Below are 24,355 nucleotides of genomic sequence, written 5' to 3'. Positions count from 1 at the left end.
CCGTCCCTCTGCACAACGTGCCACCGGCACAAAAAGCTGCGAGGACTTGAAAAAGGGCTTGGTCTGGTCGATGAAGAAAGCGAGCACGTCCTGGCTCCCGTGAGCATGGATGAGGCTTAGGACAGAGCAGGGGAAGGAAAATGCCCTGCCTGGTTAGGAAGCTGAAACCACCTTTGGAAGAAAAGCCAGCTGAGGGCGGGGAGATGGATCTTGTCTCCTGTGGAATTCAGTGTACCAGGGGTCTGACGTCAGGGAGCAAAGCTCCAAACCATCCAAGCAGAGGTGATGGTAACCAGAAAAGCCACCTTCCATAGCAGGTAAAGCAGGGAACATGTGGCACTGAGAGGACCAGGTTGAGATCTCAAGTAGGGGCAGAGCACTGAGGTGGGGGATGGAGTCTGTTCCATATCCTGGAAGGAGTGCCAGACCAGGGGTGGAAAGCAGTGTTACCCGCACAAATTTCTCGATCCCTTCCACACTTTGGGGTCGCCCACCCTTACCCAGTTCCTAGGGCTCAGGGCGGAACTTCCTGCGGGTCGGCAGGATCTTTAGCCACTAAAAGAGCCTCACCCGGTAATAGTCTTATCCTCTATTTATTGACAATTCCCAAGCAAGCAGAATACACTTGCTACGCACACAGTGTCGTGCTCACCAATCCGGGTACAGGCAGGCAGACGTCCCCTGCTGGCCAGGCAAGGGCAGTCTCTGGATCCAGCTGCTGCACATCACCGTTATGCAGAGGAGTCCTGGAAGCTCTTATGTTAGGCTGGTCTTAGAGTTCTTCTTCCAGGTCTTCCCCCTTCTTCTTGGTCTTCCTTCCTATTCTTGTTTCTTTTTTGCTCTTCTAGGTTTTTGCTTCTTTCCTTCTGCTTCTATTACTTTTTGGACCCCAGTTTATATAGTGAAACCTGAATCCTGCTTAGCTAGACCATAGCCAATTATTTTAGTGTAATTTTACTAACCAAGCACAACAGAATTACCTAACCAATCCTACCCCACCACCTTAGTTGATTTACACCTAGCAAAATTAATTATGCAGCAGACAGAAACAGCGACAAACCAGACTGAGATCGCACTGAAACAGCAGGACAGTGAGGACAATGATCATAGCATGTGGATTCCACAGCCACAATGACTGCTAAGCAGTTTCTCGCCAGACGAAATGCTGTGAATTCAGTTTTCTTTACCCACCCTGAGATCGGTTTCGTTATCTGGTGACAGTGGGCCCATTAGGACAGGACCCTTCTCACAGCCTAGTGTGACTATTTTCATGCCATTTCAACGGAATGCGAGGATGTGACTCCAGGCTTTACAGCTAAGAGCTGCTCTTCAGTCTGGCTGCAGAACGCAACTTTAGTTTAGGCCTTCCGATATGGCTACAGAAAAGCCATCTTGTTACAGCAGAGAGAGCCACCAGGTACACCTTATGCAATGAAGTCTGCTGCTTTAGGGACACCAGTACTCCCACACCTGAAGAATGGAGGGAGTCCACAGGGTCCAGATTAAGCTGCAGGCAGCAGCATGCGAAACGCTTCCATTTGGCCCAGTCTGTGTGTTGACAGAGGGCTTCCTGCTGCGAAGGAGAACTTGTTGAACCAGTTCCAAGCAGGCCAGCTGCCGCGAAGCCACCGTGCTGTGAGGCCAAGGGCCGAAAGGCCGGGTGCTCTTGCGGGATGAGGTCCGGGGTCAGAGGAAGGGGAATGAGCGGTTGTACCAACAGCTCCCAAGAGTGGGGTACCGATGCTGACAGGCCCTGGCTGGTGCTAGCAGGACAGCGTTCACACTCCCTGTGGAGCTTGAGGGCCCCTTGTGAGCCAGCAGAAATGGGGGAGGCATACTGGAGGCCGGTCTGCCATGGGATCAAGAACGTGTCCACTAGGGATCCCAGGGGAAGACTCCGGTACAGGCTAGAGGTGCGAAGGGTTAGTCGACGACCCCATAAGCAAAAGCTTATCGGACAGTCGACACACGAGTCAACTAACTAGTCACTTCCCCCCTTGCTGCCTCTATCAGAAAGGGGCAGCAATGGGAGGAAGAGAAGAAGGCTGCGCCACAGGGATTGTGGGGCCAGCAGGCAACTCCCCAGCTGCCCCCGGGTCCATGCAGCGCTTTCTCCTGTCAAGTGCATCAGCAGCCCCGGGAGCTGTGGCTACACTTTAAAGGCAGAGGCACCCTTATCAACTAATCAAGTAGTCCAAGCAAATTGCATCGACTATTCGATTAGCCAATTAATCAAAATGTAACATCCCTAGTGCAAGGCACTTCTGATTGGCTCAAGTGGCAAAGCGATGGAGCCGGGGAAACCCCCTCTTCTGGAAAAATGGGGTGGAGGCCATCCAATCGGACCCAGCACTTGTGAGCAAGGAAGCAGCGGCTGAGGCAATCTGCCAGCAGGTTTTGGACCCCTGGGAGGGATGCAAGTCCCACAGATGAAGGACTTCCAAGCAGAGAGGGGCAGGCCAGCCTCCGCCCTGTCTGTTGATGCAGTACATGGTGGTCATACCGTCTGTCAGGACTGCCGCACACCTCCCCCAAAGAGGAGGTAGGAAAGTGAAGCGAGCGAGGCAGACTGCCCGGAGCCTGACCTGCATGCCCAAGGACCTCATGGCGTTATGCGTTCTTGAGGCTATGCAGCCGTGAGTTGGTTTGTTGCACAAAAAGGCCCACTTCCATCAAACAAAGTCCGAATAGGTTTGCCGCATCTTGGGGATAAGCCCCAATGTCATTGGAGCCAGGCAAGCCAGTGCATGGCAATGCTGGAGAAGAGAACCCAGCTGCCGAGTCTCCAGCGTCCAGAGATGTTCAGAGGCAGGTTCAGGAAACCACCTTCTATCCTGGACCAAAGCAGCACACTCATCTGGAGTCCTGAGGGAACAAGTCCAGGCATTCGAGCGACTCAGCACAGCCTGCTGGTTCGCTATCCAGAGGAGCAGTTCCCCGAGTTAACTTATCACTTGGCCCCTTTGACTTAGGTGCCAGAGCCTGATGGCCCTGAGGCTCGTTTTCATTTACTGCGTCCACCACCAAGGAATGGGGGTGGGGAGAGTGAACAAATATTCAACCCCCTTGAGAAGGATCAAGTCTTTTTTCTACCCACTGCAAGGGGCTAGAGGAAGGGATTTGTCTCAGACTCGGCTGCGATCAGGATGGACTTGATAACTGGGAGCAGGGCCAGGATGTCCACCGTCTCTGCCACCTCGAGGTGAAGGCTACAGGGCCACACGGTGGAGCAGAACTCCATGGGAGGAGGGCCCATAATGGAGGTGCACATCAAAGTGGGTACTTGGACTCCTTGCCCTGGGCTCGTGCTGAGGGGCTATGCCAGGTTTTGGGTGGCGCTGACCCCAGTAGTAGGCAGCTGACAGTTGCCTCTGAACCTGGGGCTTAGAAGTGGCTGACAGACCAGTGGGCAACATGCCCTGGGCCTGGTGGGATGCAGTGGCCAGTGGGGGACTTCTTGGTCCCTGTTGAGGCAAGAGCCTGCTGGCATCGACCAGTCCTGAGGAGGGACGAGACGGAAGCCAAGTGAGGAAACCAAGGTGGCACCGCGCCAGCGACGGGTCACTCAGTGCCGGACGTCTTCTTCCACGAGGTGACAGACGAGGCCTAGATCTTTTGCAGAAGCACGTGTGGTGCCTGGAACAATGCGGAGACGGAACTGGCGCCAGGACTCAGACTGCTGTGGAGAGCAGTGCCCAGAGCGCCCTGGCGCGGTGGCAAAGCAGCAGGCACTACGGAACGCTGCCAGGGCAAGGTTCCACGCCTCGGGAATGTCCAAGGCCTGAGGAGAGGCGCCTCGGCGAGGGCCGAGAGGGACTTCGGTCACACTGCTGGACGGAGGAGCCAGAAGCCCAGTGGTGGCATGGATCCCACGGTGTCAGTCAGCGCGCAGACAGAACCCTAGAACCCCAGGGCTGGCCGAGCCCTCAGGGGTCATCGAGTCCAGCCCCTGCCCAAGGCAGGACCAACCCAACTCCATCAGCCCAGCCAGACTTAAACACCCGTAGGGATGGAGACTCCCCCCCTCCCCAGGGAACCCAGCCCAGCGCTTCCCACCCGCCTAGGGGGAGAGTTTTTCCTAATCTCCAACCTAGACCTCCCCCACTGCAACCTGATCCCATTGCTCCTCGTTCTGCCACCTGCCACCACTGAGAACAGCCTCTCTCCAGCCTCTTTGGCACCTCTTCAGGGAGCTGAAGGCTGCTCTCAGATCCCCCCTCCCTCTTCTCTTCTGCAGACTAAACAGACCCAAGTCCCTCCGGCTCTCCTCACAGGTCATGTGCTCCAGCCACCTAGCTGAAGTGATGTGACAGCTTCGAACCCAGCCGGGATCTGCTCGCCCAGGAGGCTCAGGCAGGAGCGGCTCCGAGAGCTCCGGCTGTAAGAATGGTGCTCGATTGGGTGTGCTGAGCCTCCAAGCGGGCACGCTGACTGGGACTGGGGCAAGAAGGCCCCGCGTGGCTGGCTTCCTCCATTCCTTGGTGCAGAAGACCACTGGGACCTGTGGATGCTGAGGGCATAGAGGCTGGAGGCACTGCTGGCGCCACTAAGGAGCACGTGGCTGCTTTAGGCCGTGCCAGAGAGAGACCAGTGCGGGGCGGAGGGCTTTGGTGAATGCCGCGCTGGGAGTGCCTGGAAGCGAAGCGGGAGCCGTATGCGCTGAAGCACTGGGTGCCGTGTCATGCCTCTGCAGCCGCTTTCTCGTCCAAGGCTTGAAGATCTGGCACTTTCTGCTTGGTGGGCTTCCCCCAGGTACCAGAGCCAGGAGTCCTGGAGGTCACGGGTGCCACAGATGTCTGGCAAGAGCTGCAGCATTTGAATCCCTGGGATGTCGGCATGCCTGAGGTCCCAGAGAGAACATGGCGAGAAGGGGAAACCCCTTCACTCCGGCTGCTACAATGACTGAGGACACATGGCGCTTGCAGTGCAAGGCAGCCACAGCTCCTGCAGCCACCACTGGAGGGAAGGAGGAACTGATGGGTGGTTGTGTTGGCAGGGTCATACATAGAGCCACTCTAGGGCTCCACAGCCAACCCAATGGGTAGCAGCTAGGGAAAAACTTTCCAGCAACCGTGCATGCAGCGGGCGCGCGCCTAATTGGAACGCGCGACCATTCGGAACCAGGGGGTCTTGCCACTGAATCTACACCAAGCTTGCTGAAGAGAAGACAGGGCCTTGAGTGTAGACACCCCCCCCCCCCAGGGGTATGCCAAAGCTCATCAGGAGGCATGCGAGAAAAACCCTGTAACAGAAGACAACACATTTTATTTAGAACAGAGGTTTTCAGACTGAGGGGTTAGAAGGGTGTGGAGGGACATTACGAGGGTCAAGCTGCAAGTCCAGCCCTGTGCAGTGGGACTCTGGGCCAACTTAGCAGGCCAATTAAAACTTTCTGAGCTGAGCCTTTCTTTTGAGAGCCAAAGTTTGCTTGCAACATGCCTAGCCAAAGCAGGCTGGGTCGCCCACAGAGATGACCCAGGCCCCACAGTTTGAAAATCTCTAGAAGCTGTTGCTAAGTGGAAGGCACAAAGCTGGGGGCAGGAGATAGGACACTGCATGCCCCAACCCACACGCTGCCACCGTCTCGGAGACGGGAACACAGACTACAATGTGTGAGCTGCACTACCAACAGTTCAATGTCACAGGAGGGGGGGGGCGGAAATGTAGAAGGCACGAGGCAGCAGAGTGTCAAGTAAGGGGCTGGTTACCGCAGATTAAGGAGTGCGTACTCACTGCATACGGCAGCCCTCGATAGCTGGGCCTCTGCGTGGCCTCGTAGCCATGACTGGCGTACACATTCTTCTCATCGACAGCCGGACTAGCTTCCACGGACTCTGGGCTGCAGAAAATAGCCAGAAGACAGACCATCAACGTAGCACCTAACTGCCCCTAGTCAGGCACATGCCAGTATCTCCTCTTTCCAAAGTGGCGCAACAGTAAACACACTAAGAGACCCAGGGCAAGTGAGGAACATTATCCACTGGCCAGTGTGGCCTGCACACGGATGACACTGGAGCGCTGAAACCGGTGTGCGAGGCAGCGCTGCAAGTCCCCGCCGGTACAGCTCCCTGTGCTGCGGGCCCTGCAGTACACGGCACAGGAGCGCTGAAACCGGTGTGCGAGGCAGCGCTGCAAGTCCCAGGCGGTACAGCTCCCTGCGCTGCGGGCCCTGCAGTACACGACACAGGAGCGCTGAAACCGGTGTGCGAGGCAGCGCTGCAAGTCCCAGGCGGTACAGCTCCCTGCGCTGCGGGCCCTGCAGTACACGACACAGGAGCGCTGAAACCGGTGTGCGAGGCAGCGCTGCAAGTCCCCGCCGGTACAGCTCCCTGCGCTGCGGGCCCTGCAGTACACGGCACAGGAGCGCTGAAACCGGTGTGCGAGGCAGCGCTGCAAGTCCCAGGCGGTACAGCTCCCTGCGCTGCGGGCCCTGCAGTACACGACAGGAGCGCTGAAACCGGTGTGCGAGGCAGCGCTGCAAGTCCCCGCCGGTACAGCTCCCTGCGCTGCGGGCCCTGCAGTACACGGCACAGGAGCGCTGAAACCGGTGTGCGAGGCAGCGCTGCAAGTCCCAGGCGGTACAGCTCCCTGCGCTGCGGGCCCTGCAGTACACGACACAGGAGCGCTGAAACCGGTGTGCGAGGCAGCGCTGCAAGTCCCCGCCGGTACAGCTCCCTGCGCTGCGGGCCCTGCAGTACACGACACAGGAGCGCTGAAACCGGTGTGCGAGGCAGCACTGCAAGTCCCAGGCGGTACAGCTCCCTGCGCTGCGGGCCCTGCAGTACACGGCACAGGAGCGCTGAAACCGGTGTGCGAGGCAGTGCTGCAAGTCCCAGGCGGTACAGCTCCCTGCGCTGCGGGCCCTGCAGTACACGGCACAGGAGCGCTGAAACCGGTGTGCGAGGCAGTGCTGCAAGTCCCAGGCGGTACAGCTCCCTGCGCTGCGGGCCCTGCAGTACACGACACAGGAGCGCTGAAACCGGTGTGCGAGGCAGCGCTGCAAGTCCCCGCCGGTACAGCTCCCTGCGCTGCGGGCCCTGCAGTACACGGCACAGGAGCGCTGAAACCGGTGTGCGAGGCAGCACTGCAAGTCCCAGGCGGTACAGCTCCCTGTGCTGCGGGCCCTGCAGTACACGACAGGAGCGCTGAAACCGGTGTGCGAGGCAGCGCTGCAAGTCCCAGGCGGTACAGCTCCCTGCGCTGCGGGCCCTGCAGTACACGGCACAGGAGCGTTGAAACCGGTGTGCGAGGCAGCACTGCAAGTCCCAGGCGGTACAGCTCCCTGCGCTGCGGACCCTGCAGTACACGACAGGAACACTGAAACCGGTGTGCGAGGCAGCACTGCAAGTCCCAGGCGGTACAGCTCCCTGCGCTGCGGGCCCTGCAGTACACGACACAGGAGCGCTGAAACCGGTGTGCGAGGCAGCGCTGCAAGTCCCCGCCGGTACAGCTCCCTGTGCTGCGGGCCCTGCAGTACACGGCACAGGAGCGCTGAAACCGGTGTGCGAGGCAGCGCTGCAAGTCCCAGGCGGTACAGCTCCCTGCGCTGCGGGCCCTGCAGTACACGGCACAGGAGCGCTGAAACCGGTGTGCGAGGCAGCGCTGCAAGTCCCCGCCGGTACAGCTCCCTGCGCTGCGGGCCCTGCAGTACACGACACAGGAGCGCTGAAACCGGTGTGCGAGGCAGCACTGCAAGTCCCCGCCGGTACAGCTCCCTGCGCTGCGGGCCCTGCAGTACACGACAGGAACGCTGAAACCGGTGTGCGAGGCAGCGCTGCAAGTCCCCGCCGGTACAGCTCCCTGCGCTGCGGACCCTGCAGTACACGACAGGAACGCTGAAACCGGTGTGCGAGGCAGCGCTGCAAGTCCCAGGCAGTACAGCTCCCTGCGCTGCGGGCCCTGCAGTACACGGCACAGGAGCGCTGAAACCGGTGTGCGAGGCAGCACTGCAAGTCCCCGCCGGTACAGCTCCCTGCGCTGCGGACCCTGCAGTACACGGCACAGGAGCGCTGAAACCGGTGTGCGAGGCAGCACTGCAAGTCCCAGGCGGTACAGCTCCCTGCGCTGCGGACCCTGCAGTACACGGCACAGGAGCGCTGAAACCGGTGTGCGAGGCAGCACTGCAAGTCCCAGGCGGTACAGCTCCCTGCGCTGCGGACCCTGCAGTACACGACAGGAGCGCTGAAACCGGTGTGCGAGGCAGCGCTGCAAGTCCCAGGCGGTACAGCTCCCTGCGCTGCGGACCCTGCAGTACACGGCACAGGAGCGCTGAAACCGGTGTGCGAGGCAGCACTGCAAGTCCCCGCCGGTACAGCTCCCTGCGCTGCGGGCCCTGCAGTACACGGCACAGGAGCGCTGAAACCGGTGTGCGAGGCAGCACTGCAAGTCCCCGCCGGTACAGCTCCCTGCGCTGCGGACCCTGCAGTACACGGCACAGGAGCGCTGAAACCGGTGTGCGAGGCAGCACTGCAAGTCCCAGGCGGTACAGCTCCCTGCGCTGCGGGCCCTGCAGTACACGACAGGAGCGCTGAAACCGGTGTGCGAGGCAGCGCTGCAAGTCCCCGCCGGTACAGCTCCCTGCGCTGCGGGCCCTGCAGTACACGACACAGGAGCGCTGAAACCGGTGTGCGAGGCAGCGCTGCAAGTCCCAGGCGGTACAGCTCCCTGCGCTGCGGGCCCTGCAGTACACGACAGGAACGCTGAAACCGGTGTGCGAGGCAGCGCTGCAAGTCCCAGGCGGTACAGCTCCCTGTGCTGCGGGCCCTGCAGTACACGACAGGAGCGCTGAAACCGGTGTGCGAGGCAGCGCTGCAAGTCCCAGGCGGTACAGCTCCCTGTGCTGCGGGCCCTGCAGTACACGACACAGGAGCGCTGAAACCGGTGTGCGAGGCAGCGCTGCAAGTCCCAGGCGGTACAGCTCCCTGCGCTGCGGACCCTGCAGTACACGACAGGAGCGCTGAAACCGGTGTGCGAGGCAGCGCTGCAAGTCCCAGGCGGTACAGCTCCCTGCGCTGCGGACCCTGCAGTACACGGCACAGGAGCGCTGAAACCGGTGTGCGAGGCAGCGCTGCAAGTCCCAGGCGGTACAGCTCCCTGCGCTGCGGGCCCTGCAGTACACGACAGGAGCGCTGAAACCGGTGTGCGAGGCAGCGCTGCAAGTCCCAGGCGGTACAGCTCCCTGCGCTGCGGGCCCTGCAGTACGCGACACAGGAGCGCTGAAACCGGTGTGCGAGGCAGCGCTGCAAGTCCCAGGCGGTACAGCTCCCTGCGCTGCGGACCCTGCAGTACACGGCACAGGAGCGCTGAAACCGGTGTGCGAGGCAGCGCTGCAAGTCCCCGCCGGTACAGCTCCCTGCACTGCGGGCCCTGCAGTACACGGCACAGGAGCGCTGAAACCGGTGTGCGAGGCAGCGCTGCAAGTCCCCGCCGGTACAGCTCCCTGCACTGCGGGCCCTGCAGTACACGGCACAGGAGCGCTGAAACCGGTGTGCGAGGCAGCAGCGTCAGCACTGGAAGTCCGAGCCCTGAAGTACAAAGCTTAGCTTAATACTGCAGAGCCCAAAGCCTCTCCTGGAGCAGGGCCGCCAGCTCTTGCAGACCCAGCTCCCAGGGTCGTTGCTTCATTGCCCTGCTGCAGCAAAGCCGCCTGCCTGGGAGCCAGCTGAGTGTAGCAGCATCAGCATCTCGGTTTACCGGTTGGGGTGGGTGCTAACACCCCTGGTGGGAATGACGGGAAGAACTGGCCTCTAGGCAGGGTCATGCTGGACAAGAAGTAACACTCATCTCCTTGTGCTTCAACAGGAGAGGAGCAAAGCGCATGCTGGCACAGCCAGCCCCACTGTATGCACACACAGATCACCCCACTAGCCTCCCCCTCATTTCTGGGCACAGGTCAATATTTCCTGTCTTAATTTTAAAACCCTCTAGTGACCTGCTCTGTCTGGACCTATGATCCTTCCACCACACCTTTCTTGTCCCCTCCCTCCACGTCCTCAGCTGGGCCAGTGACGAGATAGTCACACTCTCGCCGCACTCACACCACCACCTTCTCTTCCTGCCACATCGCAAGCACATCCCTTCCAACTGCAACTGAGCACAGCTCCCCTGCCTTGCTCTGCTCCTCCGCTCCCACGGCTGTGTCTACACTACACAGCTCAAAGCGGCACAGTGCACCCCTGCAGCTGTACTGCTCTAAGGTCTCCTGGGCAGCTGTGCTGGAGCCCTCCCCACTGGCAGAATTAACCCCCCCAAGCAGTAGCAGCTATGTCACCTACCGATACAGTACTGTCCACACCAGCACTTTTGTCAGAGACACTTATGTCAGCTGGGGTGTGGGCTTTTCCACACTACAACTGACAAAGGTGCTAGCCCAGACAAAGCCTTAGGGCAGGTCTTCACTATCCACTGGAGACCGGCAGCGATCAATCCAGCGGGGGTGATTTAGCGCCTCTTGTATAGACGCAATAAGCTGAGCACCGAGTGCTCTCAGTGTTCATGGAGCTGTAGACTAGGCCTTAGGGTCACTTCCCCTCACAGTGGTTTGGGTACAGCTTGTATGAAAGGTACAGTTGTGCTGCAAACATCTGGCCTGATACGTCCATGCAGCCAAGAAGGGTCAATAAGACCCATGGCTTGAGCAGAAAGGCTAAGCAGGCTGGCTTTGTGCTTCCTCCATGCTGAGGTGCCGAATAGGAATCTGTGGCTAACTTGAAGTGACAATGCACATTTCTGCCACATGATGGCGAAAAATAACAGGCCAAAACAGGGCTGCAGGGCACACACACCTGCCTGCTACATCGCTGTCCCATTAGCTTAATTCCTCAGACAGCAGAGCTGCGGAGTTATGAACACTAGGGTTACGAACGGACCAGTCAACCTCACCCCTCGTGTGCAAGCAGAAGCATGCAAGCAAGCGGCAGCGGGGACCCATCCCTTGCAAAAAGCCAATTCAGTCGAGTGCTGTGTTAAACAAAGTATTCAAAATAAAGGGAACAAAATACATTACAAAATAAAAGATTTGTCACGGTAAGGAAACGGCTTCTGAGCTTGTTTCATTTAAAATGAAGGTTTTCTGCTGGGGAGTACAGTTTCAAAGCTGTATGAAGTCAGTGTTCGGGTGTAAACGCTGGAAGGACCCGCCATAAGATTTTGTTCACAGTTACAAACGTTTCCGTTACGCACAACCTGCATTTCCCAGATGTGGCGCTCTGAGGTTCTACTATACGATAGTTTGTTGATATCATGACTGCAGTCAGGGTGAAAGTCACCTGGGGGCAGGCAGCAGCAAAGGACTGCTATGATATTTAAGCCAGCTGCAGTTCAGCACAAGAGAAGGGGCAGAGCCGCAGAGAGGAAACAGCTTCTCCACAGATGACAGGCGGTGGAGGAGGTCATTGCACTGCACAAGTCCAATCATGGACAACACTGGCATGACAGGAAATAGCAATCACACCTGTAGTGCCAGGGCAGGCCTACACTGAAGACTTTGCAGCGGAACAGCCACACGGTGCAGGTATGGTGCTATGGCAACAAGCAGCCTTCTCCCATAGTACTCCATCTCCCCAGGAGGAGGTGGGTGTGTGAGTGCGCGAGAGAGACTGCATTATTCAGGGGTGTGGCTTTTTCTCGCTCCTGAACAGTCACGCAGCCGTGGTACTCGGCCCTGGTATCCTTCAGAGATAATAGCATGGGAGAAGGCGCAAAGCAGAAGGAAAGCACAACTATCACTCCAGGCTCACGTGTTGCCATTGTGAATCTGGCAGAGCAACCAATGTCGGGAGCACGTCTACACCATAAACTCAGGACCACCGAAGTTATGTCAGCTAACTCAATCGCTTGTATCCATGGTGTGTGAGTGTGGTGCATTGTGGGACGGCTTCTGAAAGCCAGTCACTACACTGAGTACATTTCTAGTGCAGCTGGAGTCGCAGGCACTTCCACGCCTGAAGCAGGGACATTTCGGACCCTTGGGGAGTCTGGTCTCTGCGGCGCCGTAGGGACAGACAGTGCCTCCCTGACTGCACACACAGATCAATCTGCCTTGCGTCCATCTGACTCCGTGGGGGAAGCCAGTCGGCAGGGGCTCCGCCAGCAGAGGAAGCCAGGTACCTTGCCCAAGCTCCCAAGGGGGCACGCTCGGACACGCCCCCGAGGAGGAAGACTGGCTGAGCAACCCAGACCCCGAGCCAATGGAAACGCCCTCGGCAGACCTGGAGGAGCGGGGCCCAAGCCAGGCAGGCCCACAGGGAGACTGGGAAGCAGCGTAGGGTAGCTGGATGGGGAAGTGAACCTGGTCAGGATCCTCACTGAGCAAGTGGCAGCCAGCACCGCTGCTGTTAGGGCCCTGGGCTCTGACACAGTGGAGCTGGGCCTGAGCCCCCCCAGCTGCACACCTCGGGTGGCACGTTCCCCTAGTTTTGGGCAAAACCCCTTCCTGCCAGAGCAAGGAGACCTGACCCCTGCTCAGCCTGAGGCCAGGCCGCGCGCCTTGAACTGAGTACGGGCAAGGGCCTGGGTGCTGCTCCCCCACGCCAGGGCCAGGGCCAGGGCCAGGGCAGATGGCCTGCTATGCGGCCCGAGTAGAGGACAAACGTCCGACTTGCTGCAGGCCTGCCCTGAAGCAGGGCTGGGCAGGACAATCAAGCGATCTACTTACAGGGCAGTGAGGCAGCATGGCCTCCCTCCAGGCTGGGAGCCGTGCAGCCTGGTACCAATATTCCCCGGCTGCAGTTTAAAGCTGCTGAGGGACAAGACTTCCAAGTGAAGGTAGCCATGGAGGCAAGAGGTGCTGGTGACTGAAAAGCTAGAAACAAGGGAGCAGTCCTGGACTCAGCCCCAAAGAACTTCCGCGGCTTCTGGTGATCAATGGTCACTATGCTGATAAACCAATACGCAGCTCTTACTAAACACTAACAGCAACAAGGCGGGTAGGGAACCTTTTCTGGGACGGGGCGCCTGCCCCTCAGAGGGCGCAGCTACACTGCACCCATAGGTGCAATCTGAGCTATGCAAATTGCATCTCTTATTTCAATCTAATTTGGAACAGAAGCGCTATTCCAACAAGCCCTCCAGCCTTGTGGAGTGAGGGTTACAGGGATGGCACAACAGCGTGCCCGTTATTTCAAAATCTATTTGGACACAACAGGCGCATTTCAAGATGTGAACAGAGCCCGTCAATCAGTCGGAGGCCGCACACAAACCAACCCTCACTGCCGTGGCCCCTGAGAAGGAGAACACTCCCCACATTCCCCTCGCACACCAGAGCCCAGTGGGCCCAGCCTAGTAGACTGTGCTAGACCCATGGGGAGACAATGGAAGGGCTGGAGCACCAGCACAGGCACCCCAATGCTGGTGGGAACCCCAAGCCTTGTGGTCAGGTCCAGGCAAGGTGGGGGCTGCGTCCAGCCCCCGGGCCTTAGGGCCCTTACCCCTGTAATAAGGCATTGAAGCATATCGCTCTTCCGCCACTCATGTCTGAAGGCATCGCCACTGGCAGAGGGGCGCATATAGAAGGGTGGCAACGCCACACACCACCACCTTCCTTCTGCACTGCTGGCGGGAGCAGTTCTGCTTTCAGAGCTAGCAATTCAGCCAGTAGCTGTGCCCTTCTCACCCCTCAAGCATGCATTCCACACCCACCCAGCTTGAGACCCTTGGCTGATGTTTGTCTAGCCTGTTAAAAATCTCCAGTGATGGAGACTCCACAGCTTCCCTCGGGAACTCGCTCCAGTTCTAAATCACCCTGATGGGACATTTTTCTAATGTCCGACCTAAACCCCCTTGCTGCACTTTGAGCCTATTATTTCTTGTCCTGTCCCCAGTGGTTAAGAACAATACTTCAAGATTTCCCTGTTCCTCTTCTTCAGACTAAACCAATCCAACTTCTCAGTCTTCTCTCAATCTGATATAAATCATGTCTTCTAAACTTGAATCAGTTTTGCTGCTCTCCTCTGGACTTTCTCCAATTTCTCCACATACATCCTGAAACATGATGCTCAGAACTAGACAATACTCCAAGGTGGAAGAATTATTGTGTGTGTCTTGCTTACAATACTCCTCCTAATACAATCCAAAATCATTTGTTGCAACAGCGTGGCACTGTTCACTCATCTATGGGGTTGTTAATGCAAGAAGCACACTGAGAAACACTGGCCTGGGAAGGGAAGACCACAAAGAGAAGGAGCCCTGTAGCAGGAGTTGCCCTCCTCTGTGTTGTGATATCCCTGGCAAACCTCCTTGGCTTTCATAGGGCACTGCTGACGTGACAGCCCAGTGCAAACCACCATTTCTGTGGTCACGGCCGCACAGGCCCCACACTCTTTGGCTAAGTCTCGCCGTCTCTGGGAGGAACCCCTTCAGCATGACATAGCTCCTCGGGGGTCCATGCTCTCTTGGGAGTTAAGCCTCCTGGTACTGCACCTCTCTAAGCCCCCCACACTCCAGTCTCTCCCCACGGGCCCCATCCCTACTCGAGGGTCCAGAGTGAGTATGCCAGAGTCTGTCTCACTCAGCGTGACTCCCACAAGCGTGCTACCCAGGCCCCGTCCTGGGGCCAACCCCAAAGCGGTTGTTCAGCAGCCCTGCTCACATGCCTTCTATGTAGCAAGTCCACCCAGGAGAAACACCCGGGGAAGCCTCCCACCCAACGGGCCCTGCCCCCCAACCTTACAGTCAGCTGCGACTCCGCCGACACTACACAGCAAGAGATTGTCTTCCCCACCCCGAGTCTGAACCCCTTCCAGCTGCCTGTTCCCCTCAGCCTTTATTGGGGACCTGGAGAAAGATCGGAGATCTGGCCCTCAGGTTACGAGGGGTTTGACCACTGTCTACATGCAGCCTCACGTGCCCTTCCAAGGGTCTTGGCAAAAGACACCCCGCTGCCCCCACCACAAAGCAATGGTGTAATACGCAGGGGACACACCACTCTCCGCTTGCAGCACCTCCTCTCTCCACAGGCCCACACTTCTTGCTGTTCCAGGCAGGTGTGGGTCTAGTACCTCGCTGTGTAGTGGACACGACAAAAGAAGAGCTGCTAAGTGTACTTGCCAAGATGGGCATTTCTGACACCCAAGTATCTAATGGGGGGTGCTTCCAGTTTCTCACCCCCAGGTAATGGAGTTTAAGACTGAGTAGAGTGGTCTGGGGCACTGTGGAACATGGGATGGAGGACTGTTAGTGCTGACATGGATCATGCGGTACCCACATTCTTGCTGCACTGACAAAATGAGGTTGACCATTGTTTTATGCTGCTCAAGGAAGTGACTTTACAATGTCGCCGTTGGGACACTTAAGCTGTTCAGAGACCAGCTTGGGCAGAGATGCACAAACAGGCCCACACAAGGGAACTCACTTGGCCCTAACTTCACAGTGCAGACCAGGCCTGAGCGCGCAGGAGCTTTTTGGTTGTCCAGGCAAGGAAGAGGACAGTGAGCACCCCAGGCCAACATTCTCCTGGGTCAGGATGAACAGAGCTTGGGGTGCTCACTCTTTTGGAAAGTGGGACGCACAAAACCCAGGTATGAAATCTGAATGCTGACAATACCCTGAGAAAATACCAAATGCAAAAAACCCCACAAAACAAGGGGTCCACCTCAGAGAGAAGATGCACAGAGGACTTCACAGAGATGCAGACAAACAGAATCTGGAAGTCAACCTATCACAGTCACCACTTTTACAGGACTGATAACATTTGCACAACGTATGCCTTGCAAGGTATCATTTGAAAACTCAACCTGTTGAATATTATTGTCCTAGTAAAATAGGTGAATCAACATGGTACTATAGGTTTCTACTGTGTAACATTGTTGCCACGTGTTCCAGAGTTAGAAGGGCAGGTCCAGAGACAAACACGTCATACACCCAAAAATATGTTAAAGAGCAAGTCACCAGCTTAAACAGCCATTCTTCAGCTACTGGAAGGTGTAATCAAGGAACGTGCATGTCATCACAGAGATGCCTCAACCCTCACGTCCACAATCACCTACTTACTGTCTGCACCACAGTTAGGAGCAAGTGGTATGAGAGAGAGAGACAGACGCCATGGCTTCCAGTTCACCTCTCCTCCCATCTCTTTGCTCGTGAGATCAACAACTAAGGGAAATGGGAAACTTAAATCAGCATATGAGGAGACAAAACACTGGCTTTTATGGACACTTAGGCCCTGTCTACACTCTAAGATAAGGTCGATTTTTAGATCGGATATTGAAAAATCAAAGGTGAATGTCCCCATCATGAACAAGAATTCAATGTCGTTTGAAGCAGTGCGTCCCCAATAGGGTGGCTCCCATTGGCTTTGAGATGGATCCCATAGTTCCTGCCACCCCTTTGCCTTCTGGATTATGCTTCCAGTGCATGCTGAGACCAAAACTGTGCAGTGGGTGGTTCTGGGTACATGCTGTCAGCGTCCCATAATGCAGTTGTCTCCCTCTCCCTCAGCTTGAAAGCATAGGCAAACAGTCTTTTCACACGCCCTTCCTTCCCTGGTTATCCCTGCAGATGCCACAGCTGGGTAAGCATGGAACGAGCTCAGCAGCAAAGTATCATGGCAGTCATATTAACCATGGGGCACCTTATGTTGGAGTACATCCAGGGGCCGCTGGAATGAGGGAGATATTCTTCTACCAAGCACTTGGGCTGAGCAATTGGCAAATGCCACCAGCATTCGCTCTTCCTGGCACAGTGGAATGCCAGTTCTGGTGCCATGAGAGAGCACAGACTGGTGGGACCACGTAGTTAGTGATGCAGCTATGGGCCGATCCACAGTAGCTGCAGAACTCTTGCATCCATGGAACTTGGTGAGTTGTTTTCCCCCGTCCTGGAGTGCAGCAATCCCAGAAAGAGACGCGCTCTGACAGTGGAGATGCGAGTAGCACTAGCCCTGTGGAAGCTCGCAGTGCCAGACAGCTACTGGTCAGCTGGGAATCAATTTGGAGTGGGGGCTGCTGTGACCCAACTAAGGCAAGCAATACCTGTGTGCTGGGAAGGACATGGGTGCTTACAGAAGTGCAAACTGTTCTTTAACAATCGAATTCGCTAGTTTTTTCTCTTCCTTACCCTCTCCTCCCCCCCCCACCCCGGTATTTATTTTTGGACCTGGACTTTGAATACTCCAGTCACCTGAAAAAGCTCATACCACCAGCTACGGTTTGTTAGTCGATAAAGTGCGGCAGGACTATTCGTTGGTTTTCTGGGAAACGTATGGGACATAGCGGAGGACTTTGCCGCAATAGGGTTCCCTATCTGTGGTGGGGCAAAAGAGGGAACAGATATCTCTATTGTGGCACCTGATCACCTTGCCAAAGAATACATCGACCACAAGGGGCACTTCTTGATGGCGCTTCAGGCCGTGTTGGACCACAAGGGCTGTTTCACCAACATCAATGTGGGATGGTCAGGAAAGGTTCATGGTGTGTGCGTCTATGGGAACTCCTGTCCCTTCAGAAAGCTGCAACCTGGAACTTTATTTCCATATTGGAAAATTACCATTGGAGGTGTTGAAATGCCAACAGTGATCCTTGGAGACCCAGCCTACCCCTTACTCCTGCAGCTCATGAAGCCATACACAGGCAGCCTGGACCACAGTCAAGAGCAGTGCAACTACAGGCTGAGCAAGTGCAGATGGGGATAGAATGTGCTTCTGGACATTTCAAGGGAAGGTTTCACACTCAACTGACTCAGGGAAAGCAACATTCCCATTGTGGTGTCAGCCTGCTGCATGCTCCATAATATCTGAGAGAGTGAGGGGGAAGTTTTATGACAGGTGAGGGACAACAGTCCCCTGATCTTTTCCATCCACATGCAGAATAAATATATTTATGTGCACCAAGGCATGAGCGAATGTGTACTACCCAGAGAAACACTGAGCTAGCTGTAGGCGCTCTGCTCATCAGCTGGTGACATTGAAATCAATCCAAGGTGGCCGCACGTGTGCCCAGCTTGCAGGGAACATGGTGGGGAGGGCTCCAGGTGCTGGACCTAGCTTGGAATTATGAGCAGCCAGATATCAGGGCAGTAAGGGGAGCACAGCGAGGGGCACTGTAGATCGGAGAGGCTTTGAAAAAAGATGGCCAGACAGCGATATGAGCGTCATGGATGTTGCTCTTAATGAAGTGCCCCTGCATTAAGTGTGTCTGCCTGGAAACCTCCCTCCTGCCCCCGCCCTTCAACACAAGTAATCAAGAGACTGATGTTCAGAAATCATGCACTTTTATTTAGGGAACACAGCAGGGACAGAAAAGGAGTTTGGGGTGGAAGGGAATCATGGGTGTGAGGACAGCCTTGTGCTCTGGGGTGCATCCCTGGGGACTGAGCGTGTGACTGCCCTTGACCTTCTGCCCCCCATCCCTCACACTCTAGGCCCCTGGGAGAGGAGGCTATGGAAGGGGGCACGCTTGGTCTGCAAGGGATGCCTATGCATGTATGGTGGCCTTCCAGCACAGGTACAGCTCATCACACCCACCAATACTCTATCCTAGTTCCTGCACACTCTCCTGTCCACATGCTCCGCCAGCATCTTCTGCAGCAGTGTATTCTTCCACTCAGTCACGCCCTGCTCAAGCGGGCGGACTGCATTTGCTCCTTCAACAGGTTATCCCTAGCAAGTTTTTGCCTTTGGATTTGTGCAGACAGCTGGTGGAGCCAGAGGAACATGCAGCATGCTTGTTGCTACACCTGCTGTAATGAAAAGTGAAGGGCAGACTTTACTGGAGATACACTGTTGAGCATAAAGTCCCATCTGATGGCATAAAAGGAAGGTCTGTCTAAAGACAGCAGGGATGTGTTATATACTAGGCTACGGTTATGCATTTAAGCCTCCACTATGCAGCAAGTACACCACAGAGATCTCAGGGGAGCAGCTGGACTCAGTTTGGTGGTAGGCATGGTAAGGGACAGGGCAGGGCTCGAGTCTGCGGGGGGGCAGGAGAGGGTCTGGGTATAGCAGCAGGGCAGGGGCTTATGTGGTGGCCGTGTGTTCAGCAGCCCCTGTTTGCTGGGAGAAGGCAACGTTCCCTTCCCACAGGAGTATGCGGGTGGGGAACATGGAGGTCTGAGCATAGTGGCAAGGCAGGGGCTCAAGCCATACTTCACTGAGGATGAACAAAGAGGTTTACTTCCCAGACCTCAGTGATAATGAATTGACCATTCATTAACAGTGGGAATAGGTCAATGGAGGGATGATAGGAGTTACTATAGAGAACTTTCTGGGTGTCTGGCTGATGAGTCTTGCCCACATGCTCAGGGTTTAGCTGATCGCCATATTTGGGATCGGGAAGGAATTTTCCTCCAGGGTAGATTGGCAGAGGCCCTGGAGGTTTTTCGCCTTCCTCTGTAGCATGGGGCACAGATCACAGCTGGAGGATTCTCTGCATCCTGGGGTCTTCAAACTATTTGAAGGCTTCAATATCTGAGATGTAGGTGAGAGGATTATTCTAGGAGGGGTGGGTGAGATTCTGTGGCCTGCACTGTGCAGGGGGTCAGACTAGATGATCAGAATGGTCCCTTCTGACCTTAAAGTCTATGAGTCTATGAGAATAGCTTTCCCTGCGCCATACCACCCTTCTCCAACTCACGCAGAGCGAGAGAGCGCGGATGCTGACTGAGCCGGGACCCCACGCTGCAGTGCTTTGTGCGCCATGATGCCAGAGCACTCACTGCTGCTTTGGAGTGGAACGGTGTCCTGCTGTGGAGGACGATTTAGGCAGGCTACCCAGAGACCTTATGAGAAGAGTTCCTTTAGGAGAGCTTTATGGAGATGAGCGAGGAGGAGTTCCCACTCCATCTCCAGACATGTTTACAAGCCCTTGCTGCACAGTTCTGCCTGAATTGATGCCTCTCCCTACCCAGCAATGAGGACCCATGGAGGACCATGCTGGTGCTTGTTTGCAACCCTGGGAATTCATGGTCAGCTGTGCTGCTGTTCTGAGGTCTGCCCACCACACTGGCCATACAAGAAATTAAATTCAAATTTTTGTGGGGCTTTCCCAGTGCACCTGGAGAGCAGAAGAGTCGAAAGTCCTGGCAGGAGCAGTCACAGCAGGACACCTCCCAGATGCCAAGAACGTTGACTTTCACAGCAATGCATCTGCACTACCTTAAAGGCGGCCATGCAAAACTGAATTTAGCATTACTCCTCGTGAAAAGCAGGCATGCCAAAATAGACTTCCATGGCCCTTCAAGTCGGCGGAACGGGCTTGGTGGTGTGGACTCATTGGTTAGAAAAAAATCAACCTAATGCAACCAAGTCCAACAAACTCTCAGTGTGGACCGGCCTGAGATTGTTCAGATGTGACAGGATCCTCTGGGTACAACCTGGAATTGTGGGACAGCTATGCCACCATAATTCCTCAGCCAGGACTGTCTCTCATAATGCTATGCCAGTGACAAACCCACCCCCACAGGCACTGAGATGACTCATTCATCAGCAATGGACAGAGAACAGTCCTTAACCTGAGCACTTCGACCAAAACCAAAACTGTCTTCAGGAACAGATTTGAAGTGATTGTAAGTAGGAGGCATGGTGATCAAAGTTGGTTATATAAATAAAAATAGAAACAGTCTAAACTCTAACTTCAACAGACTAAGCAAAATTTGAATCTAACAGCTTTTCTCTGTAACAGATGCTACAGGCAGCTCACTGCCCTTAATACACAGGCTGTACTCCCTCTGAGCCCAGGACCGAGCACCCCAGTTCAAAGGTTTTGTCTTCTGGATGTTTACAGTAAGGACGTTAAATATCGACTAAGGCACTTCCGCATTCCTCCTTTGAAATACACAAGAGCCCCCCCTGGGGAATGCAGAACTCCACATGCAGCTGGGGGCCAGCAGGAGGTCCCCCTGACTCTGGGCTGCACGCGGATGGATGCCAGCTTTGAAATGTACAAGAGTCCCCAGTGGAGGCTCTTGTGCATTTCAAAGTGGAAGCGCTCTCATAGAGCCTGGGGTCAGTGGGGGACAGAGTCTCCACTGACCCCAGGCTTCATGCTGTGCTGCTGCTTTGAAATGCCACTCAGAGCCCATGCTCCTCATGGCATTTCCCCAGAACCCGGGATCAGCTGGGAACTCCCCAGCTGACGCCACACTCCATGCAAAGGGGCAGCTCTGGATGGAGCCCCGAGGTCAGCTGTGCGGTGCTGCTTTGAAATACTCCATCATTCCCCCTTTGCTGTCTCTATCTGAGGCTAAACTACACCCCTCTGTTGGCAGAGGGATGTAAATGAAGCACTTTGAAAGTGCAAATGAAGCAGGGAATTAAATATCCCACGCTTCATTTGCATAATCGTGTCATGGCACTGTTTCGAACAAGTGCCATTTTGAAACTGAAACCGCCATTTAGACACTTTTTTGGGGGGGGGACAACGAGGCACTTTTTCGCAAAGACTACAGAAGAGAGAAATCGACTAGTTTTTATTTTCCAGGTGTTGAGATGGGGGAAGAGAAGAGGTGGAGTGGTGATGTTACTGCCCCTCTTTTATACTTTCCTCCAGATGCTAAAAAGATCCTTGCTGTGTCACATGCGTCAGGCTGCCTCTATAGTGTACCTGCTGTCTAAGGAGTCTCTGGGCTGGCCTTTGAGCGGGCAATAAAAATGATGGGGGGTTTGGAATGGGTCCCATCTGAAGAGAGATTAAAAAGACTGGGACTTCTCAGCTTAGAAAAGAGGAGACTAAGGGGGGATATGATAGAGGTCTATAAAATCATGAGTGGTGTGGAGAAAGTGAATAAGGAAAAGTTATTTACTTGTTCCCACAATAAAAGAACTAGGGGTCACCAAATGAAATTAACAGGCAGCACGATTTAAAACAAACAAAAGGAAGTTTTACTTCACTCAGTGCACAGTCAACGGGTGGAACTCCTTGCCAGAGGAGGTGGTGAATGCTAGAACTTTAATAGGGTTCAAAAAAGAGCTAGATAGATTCACGAAGGTTAGGTCCATCAATGGCTATTAGCCAGGATGGGTAGGAATAGTGTCCCTAGCCTCTGTTTCTCTGGAGGTGGGTGACAGGAGAGGGATCACATGAGGATTACCTGTTGTGTTTCCTCCCTCTGGGGCATCTGGTATTGGCCACTGTCGGCAGACAGGATACTGGGCTAGATGGACCTTTGGTCTGACCCAGTATGGCCGTTCTTATGGATTCACCTTCCTAGATATCAATATGTATCTGGCTAGTCCTGACAAACATCTCATTAGGTCTTGATTGCCAATGAAAGGCAGGCTGTGGGCACCTCCCAAACTTACAACGCATTTCAGTAACATACATAATACTTCAATCAGTACAACGGTAACACGCACGGTTCAACAGGACCGTAATGTTCAACAAATCAAGATTTCTGAAATGATACCTTAACAAGAAACATTGGTGAATATGGAGGTCCAAGGTTCTATTTAGAGGTAGTGTGTTCCAGTTAGTATTAGTTTGCATTTTACTCTATATTTTGGCATACAACACCTGTCGTAAATGCGGACTCGAGTTATGACGCCCCTGACTTGCAACGCTATCCCTGGAACCAATCGCGTCGCAGGTCAGGGACAGCCTGTATTTTATCCTGACTAGCATGTTTAGATTCAAGTGTGTGGTGCCATATGAGGTAAGTCAGGCTGGCATATACTTTCTATGGGCTTGCCTTGGTCAGTAGCATACTAGACATTTCTGGAGGAACAAGGCTAGGACTAAGAAGTTGTAGGTGTCACCCTGTGTGGAATTTGTGAGTGACCGGTCAAAGTGCTCACGTATTTGCAGAGAGTGAATTGGCATGCTGAAAGTTGTGTACGCAGGCCAGAGGTGGATACTCTGATGGCATGGCAGTGTAAAAGGAACCCTAGACTGGAGAATTAAGGGGACAGATATTTAGCCGTTCAGCTGATACTCTGGGTCATGACACAACCAGATGCTTAACCTCCCTAAATGAGGAGGCTTGTGGGGTAGAACATTACAGCCATCAGCACTAGCACATCCATACAGGAAAGATTTTAAGAGAAGCAGAAAAACACTGCAGAGCTGCTTGCCAGGGTCTGAAAACAGTTCTGCCACAGGGCCCCAAAGCAGAAGTATGGGGAGAACTTCAACACCCACAACCACGGACCATGAAAAGGCACTTGAGGATTTTCCAAAGAGATATTTTCCCTTTGGGAGTACGTATCTTCTGTACTCGCCGCAGGACAGAGCTATCTAGTACCTTTGGAGCGCCCCCTTCCTCTAAACTGCTGTCTCAAGTTCATCTGTTCCCTCCAGTCTGCGTTTGCCAAACATGCGGAGTCTGAAAAGGAGCTCACCCCTGCACTTGCTCACATGCGTTCAGAGGAAACACGACTTACTCAGATCCTGCAGCCATATCTGAGTAGGATGTATCTGGTGTGGTGACTCCCAGAGGGATTGCAATGCTCATGACGTCCGGCAGGGATCACGGAGTCCAAAAGGTAGCGACTGGTTGCTCCAAGGGCGGGGAGGAGCCGCAGAACCTCGACCAACACGTCACGGACATGGGGAAACCTAGCAGAACAAAACAAGATGCTGTTAACTTCTGTTACATGCACAGAGGTTCCTCACAGCTACTCCTTCCTTAGGGATTTCAGCAGCAGGCGAGAGTAAGCAGCCTTCCAGCCACCTGTGCTTGTTGCTCAACCACCACCCAGAGCCCCAAAGCCCAGCTTTACAATCTTGTCTCCACCTGCAAGGAGCCAAAGGACATTCAGTGCAGGTTACCAGACAAGCATGTCATTCCTTTGCATCTGATTACTAACAGCGGCTACCTAGTGCCACTGCCTTTCATGAACCTGACCCCATGCTCTCCCAAAACGCCAAAAGCCCATTCTGCACGGCAACTGGATAAGCATTCATACTCCAATCACATACACTGCTTGTGTCCAGCATGTGGGCAGATGATTTCTAGACCACAATCAAGGCTGCTCTTCACGAGACACCACCCCCTGATTTGTAATGATTACTTAGAGTTGAGCTCATTGACACAGAAGGCCCTAAGCTTCCCGGATCTCATCCCGCACCTTCTAACAGCCAAGCCAGGTCAGAGGTTACATTCCTTCCTAACGTGTCAATCCACGGAGGAACACTATAGCCTCACTAGCTCATTTCAGACCAAGAGGGTGGAATCAGGATCACTTCAAATGGACAGCAATTGTGGCTCACCACTCTGCAGTGCGAGTGAAGAGAACTCAAAGTCACACTTAAGCGCTACATTCACTGCTGCTCAAAAACTCTGCAAAGCCAGCACATGGAATTGATGGAAATGCTACAGACTGCTGAGGGGAGAATACTGAACTAGGTAGAGACCCCGGTAAATCCCTGCTTAAACCAACTTGGGAATATAAAAGTTAGTGCAGGAGAAAGGTATTGGTGGTATC

General features: G+C 54.8%; 1 protein-coding gene across 4 annotated transcripts in view; it reads right to left on the bottom strand.

The window, feature by feature from the left end:
* LOC102455368 (histone-lysine N-methyltransferase SETD5-like) overlaps positions 1–24,355 on the bottom strand; it is a 98,183-nt gene that overhangs the window by 25,131 nt on the left and 48,697 nt on the right. For all 4 annotated transcript variants that reach the window (XM_075916663.1, XM_075916662.1, XM_075916665.1 and 1 more), the window contains 2 exons: positions 23,312–23,486; positions 5,734–5,839 (listed from right to left, as the gene is read on the bottom strand). In XM_075916663.1, coding sequence (XP_075772778.1) covers positions 5,734–5,839; positions 23,312–23,382 — 177 coding nt within the window. In that variant the 5' untranslated portion in view covers positions 23,383–23,486. The remainder of the gene's footprint in view (positions 1–5,733; positions 5,840–23,311; positions 23,487–24,355) is intronic.

The sequence above is a fragment of the Pelodiscus sinensis genome, unplaced genomic scaffold (assembly GCF_049634645.1).
Source record: "Pelodiscus sinensis isolate JC-2024 unplaced genomic scaffold, ASM4963464v1 ctg69, whole genome shotgun sequence".
NCBI classification, from domain to species: domain Eukaryota; kingdom Metazoa; phylum Chordata; order Testudines; family Trionychidae; genus Pelodiscus; species Pelodiscus sinensis.
Note: the sequence above shows the minus strand (reverse complement) of the source record. Positions and strands in the feature narration are given on the sequence as shown.